Below are 24,399 nucleotides of genomic sequence, written 5' to 3'. Positions count from 1 at the left end.
ATACTGTGATGGTAGGATGTGCATATGTTTGGAATATGTGGCAGTAGAATCACATCTTATCTCCTTTTCCCTTATCATCCCTTCTAAAGCCCCTTTGATCCTCTCATTCTCCCTCTTTCACTTCCTCTCCCACCCAATCCCCTCATTCAACCTGGTTCCCTACCCCTCCCCATGATCACTTTGTTTCCCCCTCCCTCCCCCTGGTTCCCTCATGAAGACTTCACCCAGGTTTACCCCCCAAAAACCACTCACTCCCCTAGTTCACTACCCCATCCCCACAAACCCTCATTTACCCTGGTTTACTCCCTCCTCCCACCTTATGAACTCCTCACTTACCTTCTTTAGCTCCCCCATCCTCAGTTTATTCACTCACTCCCCCCACTTCCCCTGGTTCACTCACTCTTCCCCCCCCCCCACCCCAATCACTCTTCCTCTTTCACTTTCTCTCCCACACAATTCCCTTACTCACCCTGGGTCCCTCCCCCACCATGAACCCTTCAGTCACCTTGGATCACTCCCCCTCCCAAACCCCTCACTTACACTGGTTCACTGTCCCCTATCCCCGGTTTACTCATTTATTCCTCCTCTTCCCCTGGTTCATTCACTTCCCCCTAGTTTATTCACTTCCCCCTAGTTTATTCTCCCTAGTTTATTCTCCCTCGTTTATTCTCCCTCGTTTATTTATTCTCCCTAGTTTATTCATTCTCCCTAGTTTATTTATTCTCCCTAGTTTATTCTCCCTAGTTTATTCATTCTCCCTAGTTTATTCTCCCTCGTTTATTTATTCTCCCTAGTTTATTCTCCCTAGTTTATTCACTCTCCCTAGTTTATTCTCCCTAGTTTATTCATTCTCCCTAGTTTATTCTCCCTCGTTTATTTAATCTCCCTAGTTTATTCACTCTCCCTAGTTTATTCTCCCTAATTTATTCACTCTCCCTAGTTTATTCATTCTCTCTAGTTTATTTATTCTCCCTAGTTTATTCATTCTCCCTAGTTTATTCATTCTCCCTAGTTTATTCTCCATAGTTTATTCACTCTCCCTAGTTTATTCATTCTCCCTAGTTTATTCATTCTCTTCCCTGCACCCACAATCCCTGGGTCACTCTCGTCCTGTTCTCCAGGACCCCCCCCCCCCCCTCACTCTTCCTCTGCTGGGGTCTAAATGGCAAGCTTTGAGAACCCCTGCATGGTTCAAAGCACAACATCCGGCCCCGGCAGTGGAAGAAGTAGGAGGAACAATGCACCAGAGGCACTGAAAGGTTACCATCCTCCTCCTCCTCTTCCTGTTTGGATGACAGAAACCGGAGAGTGAGGGGCCTCGAGGGGAGGGAGGGTAGATTGAGCTGTGTCCACTCATGCATTCTCTTCCAAGACAGGTAGGCGGATGGGAGAGGGTAAACGCACCATCCATTTCCAGCAATGTTTCTCTTCCAGGGTGGGGCTCAAGTTCAGAGAGAGAGGAAGAGAGAGAGAGGATGGAGCTGGAGAGTGCAGGGATGAGGCGGAACTCAGTTTGCCTATCAGCAAGGCAGGCGTGGGGCAGCTTTCCTGATAATGCTGCACTCCAGATTAGGCATCACCACCCAAGGAAAGCTTCTTGGAATCACTGTGGACAATATTTTGAAATCCTCAGCCCAGTGCGAAGCAACCATCAATAAAGACAATATAAAAACAGAGGATATCATAATGCCTCCCTCTCGATCCATGGTGCGACCACACTTTTGAGAACTGCGTGCAGTTCTGGTTATCCTGTCTCAAATAAGATATAGCGAAAGTAGAGAATTTACAGTGAATTGACCAAAATGATAAAGAGGATGGAAAAGCTCCCCTTTGAGGAAAGGCTAAATAAGTAAGGGCTTTTCAGCCTGGAGAAGATACAGCTGAGAGGATATATAACAGAGGTCTATAAAATCTTGATTGGGGTGGAACAGGAATGGTTATTTGCCCTTTCAGATAGTACTGGGACTAGGGGATACTCCATAGCTAATTGATTGCATATGTAAAGCAAATCAGGAAAAGTATTTTTGAACACAGTGCACAATTAAAGTGAGGGATTTGCTGCCGGAGGAGATGGTGAAAGCAGTTAGTGTAGCTGGGTTTAAAAAGGATTTGGATACATGCCTGGAAAAAAAAATCCATAAACCATTAATAACCCAGGATATTAATAAAAAGGATTAAATCAATTCTTTGGGATACTGCCAGGTACTTGTGACCTGGATTGTCACTGTCACAGGATGCTTGGTTTGCTGAATCTTTGGTCTGACCCAGAATGGCAAAAATAGCATTCTTATGTTTCTGACAGCAGAAGTATTTTAATGCAGTATTTCTCAAGCTGGTCCTGGCCAGTTTAGTTTTCAGGTAAGCCATACTGAATATAAATGAGACAGATGTGCAAACAATAGAGGCGGTGCATGCAAATTTACTTTGTTCATATTCATTGTGGATATACAGAAAACCAGAATAGTTGGGGGTACTCCAGGATTGGCTTAAGAAACATTGCTTTAATGTTTTAATGCTTTCACAGACTGGCAAGGAAAGCACCATTAGACAGTGCTTTCAGGGCTAGTGCTACAATTACTCACTTCTTACTAAATTAATGCAATACTGCAACACTAAGGCGTAGATTTTAAAAGCCCTGCGCGTGTAAATCCTGCCGGATTTTGTGCAGCCTTGTGCGCGCCGACCCCGGATTTTAAAAGATATGAGTGGCTACACGCGTATCTTTTAAAATCCGGCTTACTTTTTTTCGCGCCGGTTGCGCGAACAAAAGTACGCACGCGCGTTCTTTTTTAAAATGTACCCCTAAGATTGCAGTTGTGGGGATCTTGGGGGCCAATGACAGGGGATAGCAGGAAATTTGAATCAAACAGTTACCAACAAGAGCCCTGAAGTTGGTGGTTGGTGAAACAGTTAAATATGGGAAAATAAGTGTGGAAGCTTGCTGGGCAGACTGGATTTGCCGATTGGTCTTTTTCTGCCGTCATTTCTATGTTTCTATGTTGACCTGGTGAATTTGGGGTTCTAGACCATCTGTATGAGAGCTGGTGCTGGCTCTCAATACGGCTTGCAATTAGTCTATATTTCATTATTTTTTCTAGGTTCATAAAATCTTATTACAAATGATTAGGAATGTGAAGCCTTAAAACACAAAGTTTAGCTGATATTGAGGAATTTGAATTCCGAACATTTTGGGGATAACTTTGTTACAGCCTGTATAAGAGAGCTGGTAAATGCATGAATGTGTTACACTGATTTTCAAAGCAATACGCATATGATACTTCACTTTCAATGCATATTTAGCATAGCTCTCTGCTTCAATGGCAGGGGAGAAAGTCTGATACTTCACTTTCAATGCATATCCAGCATAAATCTCTGCTTCAACAGCAGGGAGAATGAAGAAAAGTGGATCTATATACAGACAACAACCAACAAGGACTGAATTACATAGTCTGGGTAAACAAATAAGCATGGGTGTAGCTTGCTTATTGCGGCGGTTACTACCCCTAACTAATTAAGCTAGATATTTCACTTAGATGCAGTTCCAACACTGCTCTCTACATTAATGGTGGGAGGTGGAAGGGAAATAGAACCAAAAGGTTACTAAGAGCCAAGAGTAACAGATAAGTATGAGAAAAAAAAAAGTGCGAAACTTGCTGGGCAGACTGGATGGGCCGTTTGGTCTTCTTCTGCCATCATTTCTATGTTTCTATATGCCCTGAAACTTACCCCACCAAAACTACCAGCACACAATAATACCTGCTAATTTGTGTGCAGGAAATTCTGGGAAAATTGCATGTGCATATTTTTGAAAAGCACAAAAGTATGTACATAAGTGCAAACCCTTCCTCAATTTCAACCCTGAGAACACCTCCACTCAGTCTGGGTAAACTTTGGCACATACCGGACAGGTAATTTTATAACAAGCCATTCCCATGGGTAAAGCCCTCTTTTATTCACAGAGATGTCTCTGAAAATTACCTTTTCTAAGAACCGTGTGAGGTTAATACAGTACGTGTGTGTATGCTAACTCAACTTTTACCGGGTTCATATTATGCCCTAACTCTGAAATGACATGCAATCCCATTAGCAAAACCTAGTGCTGTATCACATCCATTTATTGATTTTCTCTACCTTTCTTTGCTTATGAGAAAAATCTTTGATAAATCAGAACAGCATGGCAGCCATGTTTGTATCAAAGGCTTCCCAAACCTGCTCTGGGAACCCCACAGCCAGTTGAATTGGAAACACAGTATATTCAAACAATCTTGTGCCTATTCATTGTGGCTCTCTTGAAAGCCCAGCTGACTGTGAGATCCCCAGTACAGGTTTGGGAAGCCCTGTTTTAGATATAACAAAAGGAAATCTTATTCTGTAAGTATTTTTCTTCATTCATACCATGGCGCCTCCTTACTGAATGGATGTTCACTGCTGCCATTTACTTTTTATGTATATGTAGGTATAGCAAAGCATTGATTTAAAAAAAAAAATTCTGTTTAAAATATTGAGGTCAATATTCAAAAGCCTTTTAGATAGATAAATGAAAAGTTTTCCTCTAAATGGTAAAACTGGCATATTTAGCGGGTTATTTTTCAAAGGCTTATCGCATGCGATAGCATGCAAATTAGATTGGGGTGGAATCGGGGGCAGGGAGGGGTGGAGTTGTGGTGGGGAGGGGCGGAGACGGCGGTGGCTTCTCTGTCGGCAATAATGTTACTAACGTTATCGTCGGCAGTAGCACGCCGAATAGCACCACCTTTCATGGTGGCGCTATTCGATGCGAAAGCCAGCAGTCAGCACACCACAGTCACCGAAATCGCACCGCCATGGTGCGAAGGCTGCGGGCTTTCGCAGGCCCACCCCCCCTTCACCCCTGCCCCCGTTTTCGCAGGATTCATCATTCTGCGAAGAATAATGAATCCAGGCCTTAGAGACTTATCCAGCTAAATTCAGGTGGCCAATATTCAGTAGGCTGTTGAGAGAACAAGTTATCCAGCTACAGTTAGCTGGATAACTTGTCCAGTATATTCAACAGGATAAACGTCCAATATGTGCGACACTGGAAAAAATCTAAATCCTCCTTAGATTGTGAAAAATTCTTGATTAAACTTGATGAATATAGAATTCGAGTAGATACAGAAAAAAGGAGTTGTTCAAATTTATGAAATCATTGATCTCTCCTTGAGATGTTAATATATGTTCAACTACGTGCTTCGATGCAAATGAGATTGGAACTTTTTTATTAACAAGATCAAAAGATTAAACTTGCAATTTTCAAATAATTTGAGTGTCAATAAACCTGATGACAATCCTATTGTATGGGAAACATTTGATGAAGCTTCAGCTAGTGAAATTACTGAAATCATTGGCAAACTTAATACCAACTATTGTCCAATGTTAAGATGTTCAAATGCTGCTTTGAAATGTATTAGCTACACAACTACTAACCTTGTTCCCTTGTATAAAAAGATCTTTAACAACCGTTGATCAAAGGAACCCCCTGATGCACGGTCTTATGCAGTCGCTATCTCTAGGGCAACCACTCTGTCGTTGTCTACTTAATAGCTCCCGTATTTTATTCTTTATTTGCTTAATTCAACTTTTTTTTTGTCAATTTTTAATTTTTGCTTTTTCGGTGCTTTGCTTTTACTCCCCGGCTGTTCCCTTCATCAACAGTTGTTAAAGATCTTGAAATGTATTAGGGCAGATTATGCAGCTTTTGTTTCTAAATTAGTTAATTTATCTTTGTGCCAAGCTTATGTCCCTGAATCTTTGAAGGTGGCCACTATAAAACCAGTCTTTAAAAAAGTTAATCTTGATCCTGCAGACATGAATAATTATTGGCCCATTTTTAATTTGGCCTTTATTTCCAAAATATTAGAAAAAATAGTGCTTAAACAATTTTAGTCCTTTTCAGACAACCAAGCTATTCTTGACCTACATCATTATGGGTTCTGTGCTGGACAAAGTACAGAAGTTCTGTTGCTCTCTATTTTTGATACATTTCTCAGGGATTTTGATAATGTTTCTGAATTTTTCTTAGTGCTCCTTGACTTATCAGCAGCTTTTGATACTGTTGATCAAGACATTTTGTTACTGAAGCTTAAGGATATTGGAATAGCTAACACAGGGCCTCATTTTCTATAGTATCGCAGGCCTGCGGTACTTTAGAAAAATGCGATAATGAGGGCTGAAACGGGGGGCGGTCTTGCACTAGCCCGCAGCGATCACACCTCCGCAGTGCGATCACTGCCGGCATCGCGCCCAATAACTACACCATAGAAGGTGTAGTTATGGGCGCGAAATAGGCAGCAAAAAGGCTCCTTACCTTTTCGCTGTCCACGCCGTCGTTGCAGAATCGGCCCCGGTGACGCCCCGACTCCTCCTCTTCCAGGGCCGACTCCACCCCGATTTAGGTAGCGCAGGCGTGCACTACCTTCACTAGCAAGCCTGCGATAGCCTTAGAAAATAAGGCCCACAGTGTTCAATTTATTTACTTCCTTCTTAAAAGGACGCCATCAGAAAGTAGTTTACACCAATATTGAGTCTTTGTTATTTGAAGTCAAAACTGGGGTGCCACAAGGATTGGCACTATCCGCATTTTTAGTCAATGTTTACAATGCCCCGATTTGTAAACTTCTCTGGCCTTGATGTAAATTACCGCATTTTTGCGGATGACATTCAGGTTCTTTTTCGATGGCATTAGAGAAAGTAAAAACTACCATTATGGCTCTCAATCAATGGCTAATAGAAAATAAGTGAACCTTAAATATGAAAAAAACATAAATTCTTTATTTACCTAGGAATCCTAACCAAAACGTTCCAACTAACGTTATTATTAATGGGAGTTCCCATTGTGAAACAAGCTTGAAGTTTAGGAGTTTTGATGGATATTACTTTGTCTTTGCGTTCTCATGTAAATTAATTGGTTCATAATTCATTTTTTAAAATTCACTTAATAGGTAGGATATGTCCGTATCTTAAAGAGCATGATTTAAAAACAATTATGCATTCAGTAATCATGACACCCATTGATTACTGTAATATTCTGCTTCTTGGTTTACCGCAATCCACGATATGAGCTCTTCAATATGTGCAAAACTCAGCAGTCAGGATAATCGCTGGGTTCCCATTAAGATAACAAATCACCTCAATTTTATTGTGATACTACTGGCTGTCTATAATCTGGAGAATTAAGCTCAGGGTTGTATTTTTCATCTTTAGGGATTAATCAGCTTGTTTCCACTGTTTCTAATGCAGTTTTAAAATTATATCAGCCCATGAGATCACTAAGGTCAGGGAACCAGTTACTTTTAGATGTTTCTTCTTTTTGATTGATTTGCCTTGATAAATCACATGAGCAGCTTTTCATGATACAGGGTCCCACTTTATGGAACCTATTACCTCTAGAGAGTAAAAAAGAAACCTTGCTTACAAAATTTAGAAAACTGATCAAAACATTCTATTTTAATAAGGCTTTTGACACTCCTTAGCAATATAGGTTTACAATTTAGATTTCTCCAGATAAAGGAGAATTTAAATTCCTATTTGGATTATACTTTGGAAAATGAACCCTCACTGAGGCATGACTGTAGCATTCTCTGATTGTATTTCTTAAAAAGTAGATTTTTAGTAGTCACTGGTGTCCAGGCAGCAATGAGGTTTATTTTTTGTTTTATTCTCTGTTTTATTGTATATGTTTGTATTAAGATGTTTATGTTTTATTTTTCTTTGTATTAATATGAATATTTGTATTGTAAACCACTTAGTAATTGATACGTGGTATATAAATTTTATAAATAAATAAGTAAATAATGTTCTGGCTACATATAGCCAGATAACTTTAACCCTAACCAGCCATTGATTGAACATAGCAGGTTAGTCCTAAAGTTATCTGGCCTCGTGTGGCCAGATAACTCGCTACTAACCTGGATATCTTCAGAGAACTTCAGGTAAGTAGCACATCTTAAAAAAAAAACCAAATTTTGAGTCTCTCGGCCCAATGTCCACCCCACCACCACCACCACATGTATCTACCACCCTCCACGCTCCGTGGTCTGAGAAAGCTGCTGAGAACCTTTAAATCTGGAAAACTAAAAGTTCCTAAAAATATCACCATCGGCCCAGGCCTCCCCCCTCCTTCCCAGCTAAAAGAAAATTTAAATTTGCTGTTTTTCCCCCCAGTTCCCCCCTCCCCCACTGTGGCTGACATCCTCCCATCCACCCTACCTCCAAAAGTGGTTCCTCTTCTCTGTGCCAGGATTGCTGTTCTCAGCGATCCCGGCCACTTCTAGCATTATTACATTATGTAGCTCTTGATAAATCAGGAAAAATTCTAATGCATTGATCCATAAAAGGAACATTCATGTTCCTGAAACAGCTCTTCATCAATAAATGTAAATCACGTTCAGACAGAAGAGACACTAATAATGTTGTTCTTTCAGCTATTTCATAAGTAGAGGACTCTAAAAAATTAGCTATGGGAGACTGACTCTTTAATCCAGATGGCAAAAATAAACCTTATTGAAAGGCAGAAGAGATTAAGACAAAATAGACGTTTCTAAGAGATATGGCATCTCACCCACTACCCTAAGAAAATTAAGAAAGCATACATTCAAATGTCTCAGTCTATTTTCTATGAATTCCACTCTTCTATTGAGAATTACAAATTCTTGGATAACAGAAGCATGCACAGCTTTCAAAGATTTCACATTACTTTCCAAAGCTACAATCTTCCCAGTCAGTTCCTGTTGCTGAAATGCATGGTCAGAAACCAAGGAATCAAGCCTGCTGGAAATGGACTTGATCTTCAATGAAGAGTCAAAGAAAGCTGCTCCAAACCTGACCAATAGGTCCCAAAAGCAATCCATGGTGACAATTGCTGGCTTCTTGAGAAACAGACTGCCCCCAGCAGCAAGGTGATCTTCAGAGTGGGGCTCACCTCCAAAAACTGAAGCAAGACCCATCAGTCCTGATGCTGCGACACCAAAGGGCCTCCTCACAGAAGGAGAAAATCCAGTGTCGACTAAACAACCTCCCAAAGATCCTTCCATCTCAGCATCCTCGATGACATCATCAGTCCATGACTCTGAGGCATCGGGAGTGGAGCTTCGCTCAGCAAGTTGTGAATTGTGCACAAGGGGGCTGAGAAAAATCTTTTAATAAGCTGGGGCTGATTCTCCTCTGATAGCCCCAATAAAGAGACCCATCCTTGATACTTCCAGAAGAGCCACAAACTCGTCGATGACCCACTGCCCTCCAGAAGGTATGGACTCTGTTGTGCTGGTGGTGGACCCTTAGCCCGAGGTGCAGTTGATGCTACCCATAGGACAAGCCCCACAGGGTCCCACCATCAGGAGGCGGAGAAGACCGGGAGAAGGAGGCTGACTGGAGCTTCGCCAATACCAGCCCTCGTTCCCCACAAGTTGAACCTTTGGGTGCCGGGGCTGGCTGGTCTTAGGCAGGCCTCCGTCAGATGAATCCCAGTGGATGTTCAAAGTAGGCAGCCAGATACCAGCAGAGGTATCGGAGGGACCTAGACAGGTCCGGATGAGGCGGAAGTCCTGAGGCCCGGGCGGCAATAATGGACCAGAGTGCTAGGATAGATGACGCCCGGGCAGTAGAAGGCCGAAGCCTAACAAGACCAAGTCCGAAGAGATATCAGAGGCGATGTCAGGAACAGGCTGAAGTCAGGGCAGGTGGCAGTGCTAGGCAAGGTACAACGAAGCAAGGGTCAAAGCCAGTAGTCAGTCCTGAGCGTACTCCAATGAAGCAAGGGCCAAAGCCAGTAATTAGTCCTGAGCAAAGTCCAACGAAGCAAGGGTCAAAGCCAGTAATCAGTCCTGAGCGTAGTCCAAGGAAGCAAGGGTCAAAGCCAGTAATCAGTCCAAGGCAGAGGCTAGGTAGGAACCAGGAATGGAGTCAGGAACAGGAACGAAGTCAGGAACAGGAACCAGGAACGAGCCATGGAGCACACGACTAGCATGGAGACTTATTGCCAAGGCAAGGTGTGAGTAGCAGGCCTTGCCTTAAATAGCGGGGCCCGATGATGTTATCATCTGGGGCCACACGTTAGTTTCCCACTGTGCTTCAATGGCAGGGGAGAAGTAAAACTGATACTTCATGCATATCCAGCATAGCTCCCTGCTTCAACGGCAGGGGAGAAGTAAAACTAATAGTTCACGCATATCCAGCATAGCTCTCTGCTTCAACGGCAGGGGAGAAGAAAAACAACCAATAAGGGCTGAATAACATAGTCTGGGTAAAACAAATAAGCATGGGTGTAGCTTGCTTATTGCGGCGGTTACTACCCCTACTACCCCTAACTAATCAAGCTTGATATTTCACTCGGATGCAGCTCCATCACTGCTCTCTACATTAATGGCGGGAGTGGAAGGGAAATAGAACCAAAGAGCTAAGAGAAACAGATAAGTATGAGAAAAAAATGTGTGAAGCTTGCTGGGCAGACTGGATGGGCCGTTTGGTCTTCTTCTGCCGTCATTTCTATGTTTCTATGTTAAAGGCCAATGGGGTGCACGCCTAGGAGGAGGCAGGATGCTGGATAGCGGCGTCTCCCTACGGCACACGTGGAGAGACCCCCGGGAGCTGGAGGGGTACGCAGAGCAACTGGGAGCACCCGAGGAGGCAGCGGGGATGCGGGAGCACAGGCGGCTGCCCACCACCGCTAATGAGGACAGGCCAGGTCAAGGAACCGGATGCTGGAGGTGAGAAAGCCCATTGCGGGCCTGCCGCAGCACACAACAGACTCAGAAGGAAAAGTCTTAACCTTCTCTTTTCTCTTCAGATGCATAATTATATTGAAGAAACTAATAATGAGGAAAAAATTCAGGGAGTGACAGAGCATGGCTAGTTTATCTTGCTCCTTCCTATTTCTCCTGTGCATGTTTTAAAATATACCAACTTGCATGCATAAATCGGGTTTTACGCAAGTCCTAATTTATTTTTGAGCATAAAATATGTGCATAGATTTTTTAAATTAGTAGGAAAAATATGTACGTTCAATGCATAGAAATACTCGCTTTTAATGCATTGCATATATTCACATGTAAGCATACATACACATATTTGATATGCGTGTATGTGATATATGCAGGTTATAAAATACTGTTGTAGATCTCTATGCAGCTATATGCGCATATGTATGCAGTTGTGAAGAGTTGTTTTAAATTTACCCTCTAAGTGTGAGCACAATTTATGATATATTTTCCAATTACTACTTTCGGAAGAGGATATCGAAGAGTTAATTTAGCATAGTGTGCCTACTGTGTGGTACAGCTGGTACTCTACCTGTGCTATTGTATCTGCAATGCAGCAAAATCTAGTGAGACAGCTCTGGTGCTGCACTCAAATTAATGAATCAAAAATGGTTAAGTAGCTTTGATACTACATGTAAAGGATTTGATTTGAAAAAATTATTTTGCTTTGAAATATTTCATGGCTCTGTAGATATTGCAGTATCCACCTGGCAAGCATCATCTGTATGATAACTATACAGAGCTCTCAGGAGCAGGTGTCCACCTTTTCGTTTGCAGACCTGGGGATGGCAATTTGCAAAGCCATTTCTGCATGATAATAGAAATTTTCTTGGGTAAACAGGGCTGTCTGAGAATTGCCCTTTCTCAATTGGGCTTAATATGCATGGGGGCAGGGCACAGTTTTCAGCAGGGCTGAACAAAAGTACGCTGGATTTTATAAGATACGCACGTAGCCGCGTGTATCTTATACAATCTGGGGTCGGCGCGCGCAAGGGGGTGCACATTTGTGCAACCTGCGCACGCCAAGCCCAGCGCGCGCTGCCTGTTCCCTCTGAGGCCGCTCCGAAATCAGAGCGGCCTCGGAAGGAACTTTCCTTCCGCCTCCCCTCACCTTCCCCTCCCTTCCCCTCCCTAACCTACCCCCAGCCCTATCTAAACCCCCCCTACCTTTGTGGGCAGATTTACGCCTACCAGAGGCAGGTGTAAATCTGCGTGCGCCAGCAGGCTGCTGGCGTGCCATCACCCGATCCGGGGGCTGGTCCAGAGGCCTCAGCCATGTCCCCGGGCCGGCGCCACGCCACGGACCCGCCATGAACCGTCCCCTGACCCCGGACATGCCCCCTCCCGCCCCTTTACGAAACCCTGGGACTTATGTGTGTCCTGGCAGCCTATGCAAAATAGGCGCGCCAGCGTGCGAGTGCCCTGCGCGCGCCGGATTTACGCGCACAGGGCTTTTAAAATCTGGCCCATATTTTTGTTGTTAGGTGAATTAATGAAATCTATCCCTTAAAGTCCCACATCTGAAGGCAAGGTGTTAAAGGGGATACCTGGCCTAATAGGCACACCACAGGATGAGGCATCTCTTTGCGGATCTGAATGGACAAAGTTGCCCTAAAATTATGAACAGAGGCCCTAAAAGCCTTCTAACAACCTTCCTTGGCTAACCAAAGGTCACCATATACAGCTGCCACAGGGGACGTGCAAATATTACTGCAGCTTTGCACCAAGTATTGAAGAAAGTGCACAGTTTCAGAAATGTTCTGTGTTTGCATAGATACCAGAATACCACAAAAAAAGTGGAAAGGAGCGCAAAGAGGACAGGGTTACATCCGAAAAGCTATTTTCACATGGATTAAAATTGGCTTTGTTTTCAGAAGAATACCTGGTCTTCTTCTGCCTCATCCGACCGGACTAAAATACTGCACAGTGCACACATTTGCTCCTTACAATAAATACCAAAATATCATGTTTCATAGTTACAGCCACATTTAAAGCAAAAAAAAGTAAATGTTCCTCTCCTTCTCCATGGAATCTCAGTCTTTTGCCTACAGTTACTTAAATATAATAAAACATATTTTCAAAACATCTATTCGAATCCAAAGTGCAATTTTCAAAAGGGATTTCCACAGATATAAAAATGTGTGTACATTTACCCACTTTGAATCGGAGGAGTTTCCGGGGCGGGATTAGGTCAGAGGAAAAATCTACAGGCATAACTTTGGATTCTCAAAATTGCGCACGTTAACACTAATTTAGGTCAGATAAAGTATCCGCAGGAGAAGAGATGCAGATCTCTTTGGGTCCTTTTTTTTTTCCTTGGGTGGATTTTCCAAGAATAAGCCCACCCATAATTTTCCTTTGGGTAAAAAGTACACAGGGATTCTGCAGCACTGCGGGCAGTTTGAAAATTGCCCCCTCAGCAGTAACTGGGTCACATTTACAAATAATTCCTCAAGGAAAAATATGCACTTTTTCTCAGAAAGAATGACAATAGACACGAAGAATATTGCAAGAGTCTGAAAATATACCTGGCCGATACATTAGTAGTAAAGGAAACGCAATCGTTGACAAAGGTTAACGGTGTAGTTCCAGTGATGTCTTCCCACTGGGCGGGGGTTGTGCCTCCTGAAATAAATAAGTAAATACATTATTAAGAGAATGATCTTTTTATTTAATCTGTTTTATTATTTAAACTATTTATTCTTGGCCTTGCAGTTTCCTCTTGCTCCTTTCACCTCCATTGGGCTATGGGGCCGTAAGCCTTCAGGAGCAACTCTCTGTTTTCCTCCCTAACTTATATCTCTCTCCTCCTCCAGCTCATCTAGCCACTCAGTCCCTTGGCTGGGATTCATTTGCCAGGATTCGCCTCTGGCACCCTGCCACCCTGCTCCTTAAGTGTCTGATCGCTCGGCACCGCCATTAAACATTGGCTGGGGTTCCCTCACTTCCAAGGGCTGGGAACGCTGCTTCCGCAGCACCTCCAAGACTAGTTGGCCTGGAGAACTGAACCCAAGGGCTTCCACATGGTGGCACTTGCCACTCAACCACCAGCCCGGCCCAAATTATTTCATTCATGCATAGAATGTTTGCATTGTTTGGCCAAGTACTAGGACTTTATTTAGTGCAGAGCTCCCGTAGTAGCATTGATTCTGGGGAAAAAAAAAACAACTGGATTTTATGCAAATAGCTACTATGGCTTTAATTGGATTAACATAAGAATTATCCAAAGGGTCTGTTTATGTCTGGAAAAGAGACTTATATGGTCTGAAAAACACGTATAACATGTTAAACTAATTCTTATGTCAATCCAATAAATGGTATAACTGTTTGCATAAAATCCAGTTTCCAACAGGACCTATACCACTATAATAAGAGGTATCAAAACCTGTAATGGCACAGATTTGGGCCTTATATATAAATGAATTTGCTATAGGCAAAGAATGAGGAAAGTCCTTTAGCAGACAGGACCTTCGATTTGTAGTGTACTGGACTAATCCATGAGAGAGGGCAATATAATTTTAGAGTGCATACAGAGTCATCAAAGCAATCAATGATTTTGGTATATGCATTGTTTTATTTAGAGAAAGCATCTAATTTACGTGCTTCCACTGCCCCCAGGAGCTAGAGGTGAAATATGGCTGACTAAGAGATAGAAAGGGCAAGGGATATGGGAGTATGCAATGGATTACATCCCTCTACAAGAATTAGAACAATGTACAGTACAAAGGATGGAATGACCCATAAAATAATTCAATGCCTGCTGAAAACCACGGATCTCAGCTCCAGATCAGAACTGGACCTGTGTGGTTAACAATGAACTCATCTCTCTTCACAAATATTGTGTATACATTTCTTATAATGTATTGACTGCACTTGCTCTACAGAGCACTATAAACTCTGTGGGGAGATTCCCACTCACCCTCATTCTATGCTGCAGTCATCCAGGGACTGCAAATATTACAAACAGGAGATAGTGAGCCCCCTCCTGAGAATCTCCTTGTACGGGCAATGAGAGGAAAGATTTCAGCCAGAAACAAGAACCAGCAACCAATGTTTTTGTGAGACATGCAGGCCCTTCCACTGGTGGTTAATCTACAGTAGCTGTAATTTTTTCTCGCTTGTAGTTATTATCTCTTAGCACTAGAGTGAGTGGATGTCCCTGTTTAAGAATATGAATTTTTTGCTGCGAGGGAAATTTTCAAAAGGCCTGGTTGAAAACTGTGCCTCTACCCTTAAATGTGGCTCAGATTCCAAGTGGGTGCCACAGTGTTCATTCCTTTAGATTCATTAAAAAGAGGCATTCCTGTGAATGCATTCAGGTCAGGGAGGTAAAACTGCTCCTGCAGGTGGTTTTGTTCCTGCTTGGTCATTGCGCAAACAACAGATGCAAAGGAAGTGAGCTCTTTTAGCACTTGCATTTTGCAGCTGCCAGTTTTCAAAGGCAAGCAAGTCAGGGTGCCTTCCTTTGAAAAATGTTGTGAAGCATGTGTACTAAAGGTGCCCATATAATTTAGAACCACGTGGGCCTTATGGAAATTCACCCTACAAATGCCATAAAGAACATGGCATGGGAAATAATCAAATGTTTTTACATTAGCTATGTGTTTAGCTGAGCAAAAGTATGGTTTGAAGATTACCTCCCTCCCCATCAACCCACTGTGGATTAAAATATACAGGCTATGAAGCAGAGCATGCATGTCTACCTGCATTAAAAAATAGGTGGGATTATGCTGGGGGAGGGATTTCAGTTTGAAACCTCCACATATACTTTTGAGTGCCTATTTTGTGCCTGTTTCAATGCAGGTGTAGAGATGTGTGTGCTAGCCCAGATTTTCAAAGGGAAACTCCACCAGGCGTTTCCCTTTGAAAATGAGCTTGCAGATCTGAATAAAGCATCTGTGAATCTGTAACCTATCCAGGTAGTTTGATCATTGCCCCCTGATTGCTCAAGATGATTCTGTGGGGTCTGAACAATATGAAACCAAACAAAATTGTCTATCTGATGAATTTCCCAGAAGACTACACTTAAAATTGATTTAGACTATACTTAGGGGGCAAATTTTCAAATGGGACTTCTACAGGTAAAACAGTGTTTTATGCACAAATATGGCCTTTTACAACAGTGCCCACCCGATGCATGTATGTCATGTTCACATATCCGGACTGAGTGACAGCGTTCCTGGGGACAGAGGTGAGAGAAAGGTTTGGTCTTAACATGCTTACTTTCGGATAGATTTTCATGGCAAATTAATGTTGAGCTTTTACGCAATGTAAAATTTGTAGGTAAATCTAGTGGAATAAATTTTAAAGCGGTCTTAAATGTTTAAGTCTGCTTTGAAAATTGGTGTAACTTATGCATGCATTTTCCGGCTGACTTAGATGTAAATGTTACAAAATTACCCTCATAGTAGTTAATTGTATCACAACCCACCTAAATTAGATGGCAAATGCACATGAGGTAAGCTCCATCAATTTTCAAAGAAGACTTGAGTGCATAAGTCCTCTTTGAAAATTATCCCACCAAATTTATCCACGTACGTTATATGCCTGCTTATTATGTGTGAGGAAAATTTAGGTGAATATTTGCACCCATTCTTTTGAAATTGTAAAAGTGTATGTGTAAGTCCAAACCCCTCCCTAACTGCACCCTGGGAACAGCTCCACTCAGTCTGGGTCAACTTAAGCCAGAACAGACAGAGCATGTGCAAGTTTTCTTGCATATCGGGAAGCCAATTTTTTAAAAAGCCATTTCTATGTTGCTTGCATTGATTGTTACATGTTATTCTGTTTGGAGTCCACCTTGATTCTCTGTATTATATAAAGCGGAATATAAATACAAATATGGTGTTACCCATGGAATTAGCTTTTAAAATTGTCCCCATAACCTCTTCAATAGACTTTGCCCAGTTTTTCTCTAAACCAGAAAACCCTTTGGGGAAACTAAGGTACAAAATTAAAAAACACTTTATGATTGATGTTATTGCTAATTAAGCCACTTTTTTCTCTGCACACAACTTACTCTTATGTAGTTTTCTGTGTAATAACAGTTACATAGATGTATTTCACATATATAATAAGGATACTCTCCTTTCTAGCAAATGAATTGGTCACCTTTCAGTGAGTTATCTGAAATGTACTTTAACTAAAACTGGATACTCTAAAATTCTAAATTCTAATTAGCCAAATTCTAGAAATATCTATAGATAAAAGATAAGGGATTGTAGCAGTGTTTGATTTTTCCTATTCAATATCCCCAAAACTTTGCTGCTCTTTACAAATCAGGGGTGTAGCCAGAACTCTTAAGTTTTGGAGGCCATGGTTAGAATGAGTGAGAACCGAGGTCAGCCTCCCCATCCCATCCAGTGTGGATCTTCATGGCAGTGGTGCATAATTAATAACCCTTTTAATTTCTGGCAACACTCCTACCTCCTGTCTCTTCAGTCTTCCCGCCCATCTCTGCTGTTTCTCCCTTTCCCTATGTAGTTAAGGTAACTATTTTAGTGTTCATTTCTCAGGCTACTGAAGAGAAATTACATACATGGACTTACACCCAGACCAGGCATTCCTGAACTTTGAAAGGGCTGAGAGGAGGGAGGATAAAAATAATTACCTGCCAAAAGTAAACAAAGATTTTGATGGTCTCAAACTTCTACATGTCTAGCCCAAGGGCAGTGGTGTTTCCCATTCAAGTTAGCCTACTTAAAGGCATAGGGAATCATGGACTGGCAGTGATTCCAATGCCTCCAGACTCTCTCAATTCCTGACTCAGATAGAACATGACCCTGCTGCTGGGAGTGGAAGCCTGAACCAAAAGTGAATAGGTACTGGGCCCCCCCAAGGACCACCCAAGACTATGCCTCTGTTTTGAAACCATGTGATTCTTCCCAGTTTACTACCACTGCCTCTACCCTACAATTTAATTCCCATAAAGCAATATTTACTGAATGACACATCCCCACGGTTCAAAAAAGCCCTTTACCTTTTGAAAGACCTTAGATTGGCCCAGTATTTCAGTGGCAGTGCTACCTACTGCCATTCACAAGACCTAGCTTCAAATCCTGAACATGGCATCTGTTCCCTGGGTCTGCGGGGACTGGGCTGAGGACACTGCGGAGGCAGCATTCACAGCCATAAGGGGGTATTGGAGGGGGTTGTTTATCCTAGCCATTGCACAATGGTGACAGGAGTCAGTCTATGATCCTCAGAACAGGACTGTTGCTGTAATGGCTACACTACATGGGATGGAGTTTATGAAATCTATCCCAGGTAATTGGAATTGAAGGCTTATTGAACCATAGCCCAGCGGAGGCTGGTTCTGATTAAGATGGAAGTTAAAAATAAATAAATAAATAAAAAAGCAGGATGAAAACAGCAGAGGGAAAAAAATAAATACCCCCCCCCCCCCCCCAAAAAAAAAGCCCCAAACAGTCTGACCTCACATTGCCTGTCCAAGTAGCAGGTGAGAAATGTAGTAATTTGGTATATGGATGCTTATGAAGGAAGAGTGAATATATCAGCAAGATATTACTGTCTGTGAGTTTAAAATGTGCTGTTTTAACCATTTTTCTGTATTTGAAACCATGTGTCTGATATATGCATAAAAATCTTTCTAAGGAGGAAGGGAATAAAAGAATATGGTGTCCCACAGAATACTTTATAGCTCTATCTCCGTGTTTCCATCTTGCAGGTTCAGGAGCAGGCCATTCAAGGTTATCTTAATCAACAGAATCAGTACTGCTGCTTGCATTTACAACAGAAGGAGATGCGCGAGTTTCATATTAATCATGGGGTAATTATCTGAGGTAGGGAGACAGTTTCACTCTTGGATGAGCAGCTTTCCAAGTGACTACCACTAAGCTGAGTATATGTGCATGGAGATTTGACGTCAACTCCAGTATTAAGTGTGAAGAGAAATAGAAACAGATCCACATTAAATCCTGGAGTAGCTCCCAGGATTAACTATTCCAGAACTCTGCACGTGGGCCTTCTCTTATGCTGCCACACGCGTGGAATTCCTTACCTAGACAGGCCCGTTTAGTTACTGATCTTCAGTTTCAGGAACAAGTAAAAACTTGCTTATTTATATTAGCTTTTAAATAAATTCTGAGCATAGACTTTTACTGATGTATGATTTCATAATAGCTTCCTTTCATTTTTATCTGGCTTGTCCTAGTTAGAGGAAGAACTTCTAAATGGTTTATTATTTAGATTTCTATTACGGTTTTTCTTATGTTTTTTTTCTCACATAGGTGGATTTTAAAAGCCTGACGTGCGCCAAAACCAGGAGATATGCAAATATGTTGGGCCGGCATGCGCCAAGCGGATTTTAAAAGCCGCCCAGGTATGCACACAAATGAAAAAGTCCAAAAATGGGGCGAGGCATTGGCATGGTCTGGGAGGGGCGAGGGCGTTCCTGGGTTTATGAATGAAACTAGCGTGTTCAAACTTCTGCGCACAAGCGCACGCCGGGATCCCCTATTGCGTAACTTTACTTCTGCTATGGATGGAGTGTAAGTCCTAAAACAAAAAAATATATGCATGAAAACAGGGTTAAGAGGGGAAAAGGAAGGCTATTTAAATAGGGGCTGAGGAAGTCCTATCTCTTACCTGGATGAACTGGGAACGAAGTAATTTAATTGGTAATTGCGTTGGCGTGCGCTTCTATGAAAGTCCCCTCACTTACGTGGTGGAGGCAGACTTTGCAGTGCGTGTCCATATAAAATTGTGCGCACAGGTACGCACGTTCAGCCTATTTTATTTCGTGTGTGCATATATGCGCAAATGTTATAAAACGGCTGCATCTCTGAATGCGAGCCAGCATATGTTCGTACAACATGTGCCCGCGCGCTGGTATTAAAGTTACCGTCTTTGCTTCTAAGTTGATTATTTTATGCTTCGTGACCATATCTATGCAAGGCGCAGAGATATAGCGCAGATGCACGTCACTATGAACCTGCTGATACACTGAATTTTGTCGCCAGCTGTTAGAAAAAGTAAAGCGTTTTTCACATCTAATGTTTTTTCCCTCTCATGTATTGTAGTCTGCGGTTTGCTTCATATTGTTTTTGATGTCCTGCCACATCCAGCTTACCTGTAATGCTGCACAGCAATCTTAAAGTAGGCGCGTCACCCCCAAACCCAAGCGTCATCCCATCACTGGAAGCTTTGGGGACTGGAATCGTCATGGTGATGGGTTTATGGAATTTCCTCCTCCTGGGTTCCAGAGTAACTATGGGGCTAAAGGTAGCCTTGTTACCTAAAATCTTCTTTACGAGCTCACTGTGCATGGGCTGGGCCTTTAGATGTATACAGAAACCAAAAGAGACACAAAAAAAAAGGATAAATACATTTTATTCATGAAGACTAACAAAAATACACACAATGTTCCTACTACTCTACCCATACTATTAGGTTTATGTGTTGCACAGCATCGTCTGTAATAAATAGATCTATATCATATATATATATCATATCTACCTACCTCTAGATCATAGCTACTTTCTTTTTGTAATGAACAAAAGGGGCATAACATGCTGGGAGGGGAGATAAGGACAGGAAGTGAGACTGCATAAGTGCAAAAGGCAGAGATTATGAGAGGAAGCACAAGAGAGGCAAGTGTGAGAGATGCACAAGGAATAAAATGCAATAAATAGCGTGTAGTGTGTGAGAAGGGTGTGTGACGGGAATAAAGGGAGAGAAGGAGAGAGGCAAAGTGAGGGAAATTTAAATAGGAAAATTTGTTGTACCCAAAAAGGAAATTGGTAAAAAAAAAAAAAGCGAAGGAAACATATTTCATGCTGGCAGATAAGGACCACTTGGACCACCCAGCCTGCCCATTTGTGCTTGCCTACTGGTCAGTGTATTGTAGATGTGTTAGTGTAGTGTACCATTCCCCACTGGGAGGGGGTCTGTGGTTTAACAAATCTCCTGTGCCCATGTGACATAGTAGGAATCAAGAATCAGATTTAGCGTAGGGCTGAGGGAGCAGGAGAGCCCCTAAGAAGCTTTATCCCTTCACATGGCTGGGGAGTGAGGAGGGGATTTTAAGCACAGGTGGCCCATGGGAGTTGACGAGAAGGATTTGATGAGAGAAGTTCCTGGAAGTTCAGCAGATTGGCGTGTAAAGAAGGTCTTAAAGAGCTATGGACGAGTATACTAGGAGGTGACAGAGGAAGTTCAATCTGCCTGGGAAAGTTGCCAAAGTGAAGTGGGAACCCAAAGGAGAAGAGGATTTCCCTGCAGAGTTGGTGGACTGGTGGACTGGGAGGTGCCAGAGGAAGGGCAGCCTGGTGTCAGAGACTGCTTCAGCTAAAATCAGCCCGAGAATCACAGGAGAGAGAAGGACCTTGGAGAAAACATTGCAGCTAACAAACAGGTGGAAAGGGGTACCTGTCCTGAACAGATGACCTTTTGGGGGAAGACGTTTGGAGTGGTGAATGAGACTGTGTTTATTTTTTGTGACTTTCTTTTTCCCAAATTGAGCTACAGTGTGGTACACTACTCAGAAGTGTATCTATTTTGGGGCTTTGTGTTTTCTCTGCCATCAGTCAGTAAAGATTTTTTTTTTTGTTGAACAAACGAGCTGGTGGGGACGTGGTCTTTTTGGCATGCTTAGCTAGTGTGCAAGAAGAGCCCCTGTGAGTACAAAACATTTACAGGGTAACTTTAAAAGGAATGCGCTTATGCCCATACATGCGCGTATCAGTGCGCCAGCGGGGAGACGCTGCAATTTTAAATTGTGCTCGCAAGCGCACGCATATCATTTAAAGTACCCCTCTTGCGCATATTTTGACTAGGGCTTTAGCGGCTTTTGCACGCGTATGCAGGCAGAATTTGAAACACGCTCATACGAGGGAAAAAACTGTTTTTCCAAGTAGTCCACCAGTTTGCTCAGTTCATATCGAGGTCTTCAAGACCCCTCTGCTACTTCATCCTGCAAGTTCCCCACTTGACCCTGAACCCTCACGCTATGCTAAACGCCTTAAAATGCAAGGCATATAACAAGGCAATGCGCGCCATGGTGAGCTTTTTTAAAATGCGTAAATCTTGGCCTTGCCCCAGAACGCCCATGCTCTACCCCTTTTCCACCCCTTTCTTTTTGACGCACGCACGGATATGTATGCACGTACTTAGCAGCTTCTTAAAATGCATGTTGCTCGCGTGAGGCCTGCATACGTGTGTACGTGGCCATTTTTGCGCGAACAGCACTTTGAAAATCAACCCGTAAGGGCCTTGGAAAGCCTGTACTTTTCCCCCATGCAGGAATCCTGCAGGGGGGTCATGGGGGTCCAGGGTCCTCTCTGTATGCCCCCACCAGGCTCAGGACCATAATGGATTGGGGGCTATATAAATAATAAAGTCATTAATATTATTTATTAAATTTGACCATCAATCGTTACAATGCCATCAAAGCAGTTTACAATATAAAAAAATTACACAAAACAAAATCAAATTAGAACTAATATTAAACAAGCACTATTAAAAAACAAAATTTGGAAAAATCTATAAGAACTTAAAACCATAAAACTTGTAAAGAAAATACAAAATAGACGGTGACTGCTGAAAACAGAAAAAAGAACCTAAAAAAGTAATAAAGCTAAACATCAATCACTTGGGAGAACACCATGTCTTTAAGCACTTTTGAAATCTGATATAGTTTATTTCCTAATGACCAGAGGGATAAAATTCCAAGTTGATGGAACTACTTAGCTTGGTGTGTTCTAGTCTGATCCTAGCGAAGGAGGAACTGTAAGCAGCAGTTCCCACAAAATCCCATACCATGCCTGCCCATCTAAATTCCAAAGTACAGTACACTAAACTACCATCTATCACTTTAAGTGGTATCATATTTTCCAAAAGGAAGTACAGAAGTTAATCAGTAATTAGAATACAGTCAATCAAAGCAGGGTACAAATGAATGCAATGTCAAAATGGAACAAAAACAGGCTCCCAAGGGCAAAAAGCTGAAAATAAGGAGAAAAAAAAAACAAAGGAAAGGGAACAGAGGAAGGACAACAACACTGCCAGCATCTGGAATCAAGACCGGAAGAAGAGATCACACTGACTGTCTATGTTGTATCTGCTGTCACCTCACTAAGAGCTGGGTTCTGAAAGCTCTTTTGGTCTTAGTCTTCATGATTATATAGAATAAAGATACACACACTTGTTTTTGCGCTTTTGGTTTGTTGTCTGGGAGCATTCTGATGGTATTCGGATAAAATTCCCAGGGAGTAAGATTTCTAAGCTGTGCTGGGAGGAGACCATTTCAGGTAACAGTTGTTCCCCACCAAAATGATATATGACCTTTGAATTTCTGCTCTCCAAATGCAGATTTTGCATTTTTTTTTTTTTTTTATTAAAGCACAGTTGCCAAACATTTGACCATTTCTCCAATTTTTAAAGCCCTGTTTCATCATATCTATCCCCAATGGTATGTCTACTCGCTTGATTTTCAATTCATCCACATAAGGTACATCTTCCTTTCTAAATCTTCCACAATATTACTTATAAATAGGGGGAGAAACCGAAGGCCAGATCTACTGCATCTCCTGATCTAATACTTTGTTTCCCTAATCCGAGAATCTAATCAGGTTTGTGTGGCAGTATCTTCCTCTTGGGAAACAATGTTCCCCGGGTCCCTAGCATCCTGTAACCCATTGGTTTCAAAACACTATTCAGTCCTTCATTAGTGTTACCATTCCTTTCCTTTTCCCTGTAGTTCTCTGCTTCTTTATTTCCACCCTTGTGCTGCAAGACTACATCAGATGTTCTCCTAGAACCTCTCCTCTTTCAAGTAATAATTTGAATAGAAGTATAACAGGTACAGTCAGTATCTGCTTTCGCTCCATTTGTATTCAGGATGTACCCAATTACCGTATGTCCCACTACTTTGTTTAATTTCAATGGTGCCAGGACCTTGAATTCATCCTCCTGAGAAAATGGTCCCTTCTATCCTTACATTTTGCTTTTGGTCCCTCAGTCTCTCCTTCCACTGTTAATAGACACATATCTGCTTTCTTCTGGTTCTCCTCTTTACTAAACGCATCCTCCCTTGTGATTTTTTGCTGTTACCCTGCAGTTTTCCCTGCTCCTTTGTACTGTTGGCACAATCGGAACCAGGGCTGGGATTATGGCACCAGGAGCTTTCATTTGTGACTGTCCCTCTCAACATACCTGGTTAGGTCATTGCAGTGACAGACATCAGGGCTCCTGCTAGAACCCTGAAATCATGGGCCTGGGAATCCGGCCACCCTTCATGACAATGAGTCCTTCCCCCAGGGGGCAGTGAACGCTGTCTCTGCAGCATCCTCACACAATCTGGGGAGTGGGAGACCCAACTCAGGGACTAAACCAGAGACCTTCCACATGGCAATATACAGCCCTTGCCACCTGAGCCACTGGGCTAACCTACGTCGCCTTTAATTTAAGTTTTGTCCTCTGCCATTAATGTCGGGATAATATATGCTTCTGTGTGAGTCTTTGCACACTTAACTGCCCTTCCTATCTCCCTTTTTTTCTCCTGGTAATTATTGCTTACCCTCCTTCTTGTGTGTCTCTTTGTAGCTTCTGAAGACAATTTAGCTTGCTCTTACATTCTTACTTTTTTTCCCTACTTTGTTGATGAAAC

The 24,399-nt window shown here is 42.3% G+C and overlaps 1 protein-coding gene across 1 annotated transcript in view; it reads right to left on the bottom strand.

The window, feature by feature from the left end:
- Window positions 1–24,399, bottom strand: part of ANK2 (ankyrin 2) — a 573,506-nt gene that overhangs the window by 118,768 nt on the left and 430,339 nt on the right. Inside the window, 2 exon segments of the mRNA XM_029608082.1 lie at window positions 13,301–13,397; window positions 19,864–20,068. Of these exon segments, the coding sequence (XP_029463942.1) occupies window positions 13,301–13,397; window positions 19,864–20,068 (302 nt within the window).

Source organism: Rhinatrema bivittatum, chromosome 1 (genome assembly GCF_901001135.1).
Source record: "Rhinatrema bivittatum chromosome 1, aRhiBiv1.1, whole genome shotgun sequence".
NCBI lineage: Eukaryota > Metazoa > Chordata > Amphibia > Gymnophiona > Rhinatrematidae > Rhinatrema > Rhinatrema bivittatum.
The sequence above is the reverse complement of the archived record's forward strand: the minus strand, read 5'-3'. Positions and strand labels throughout refer to the sequence as shown.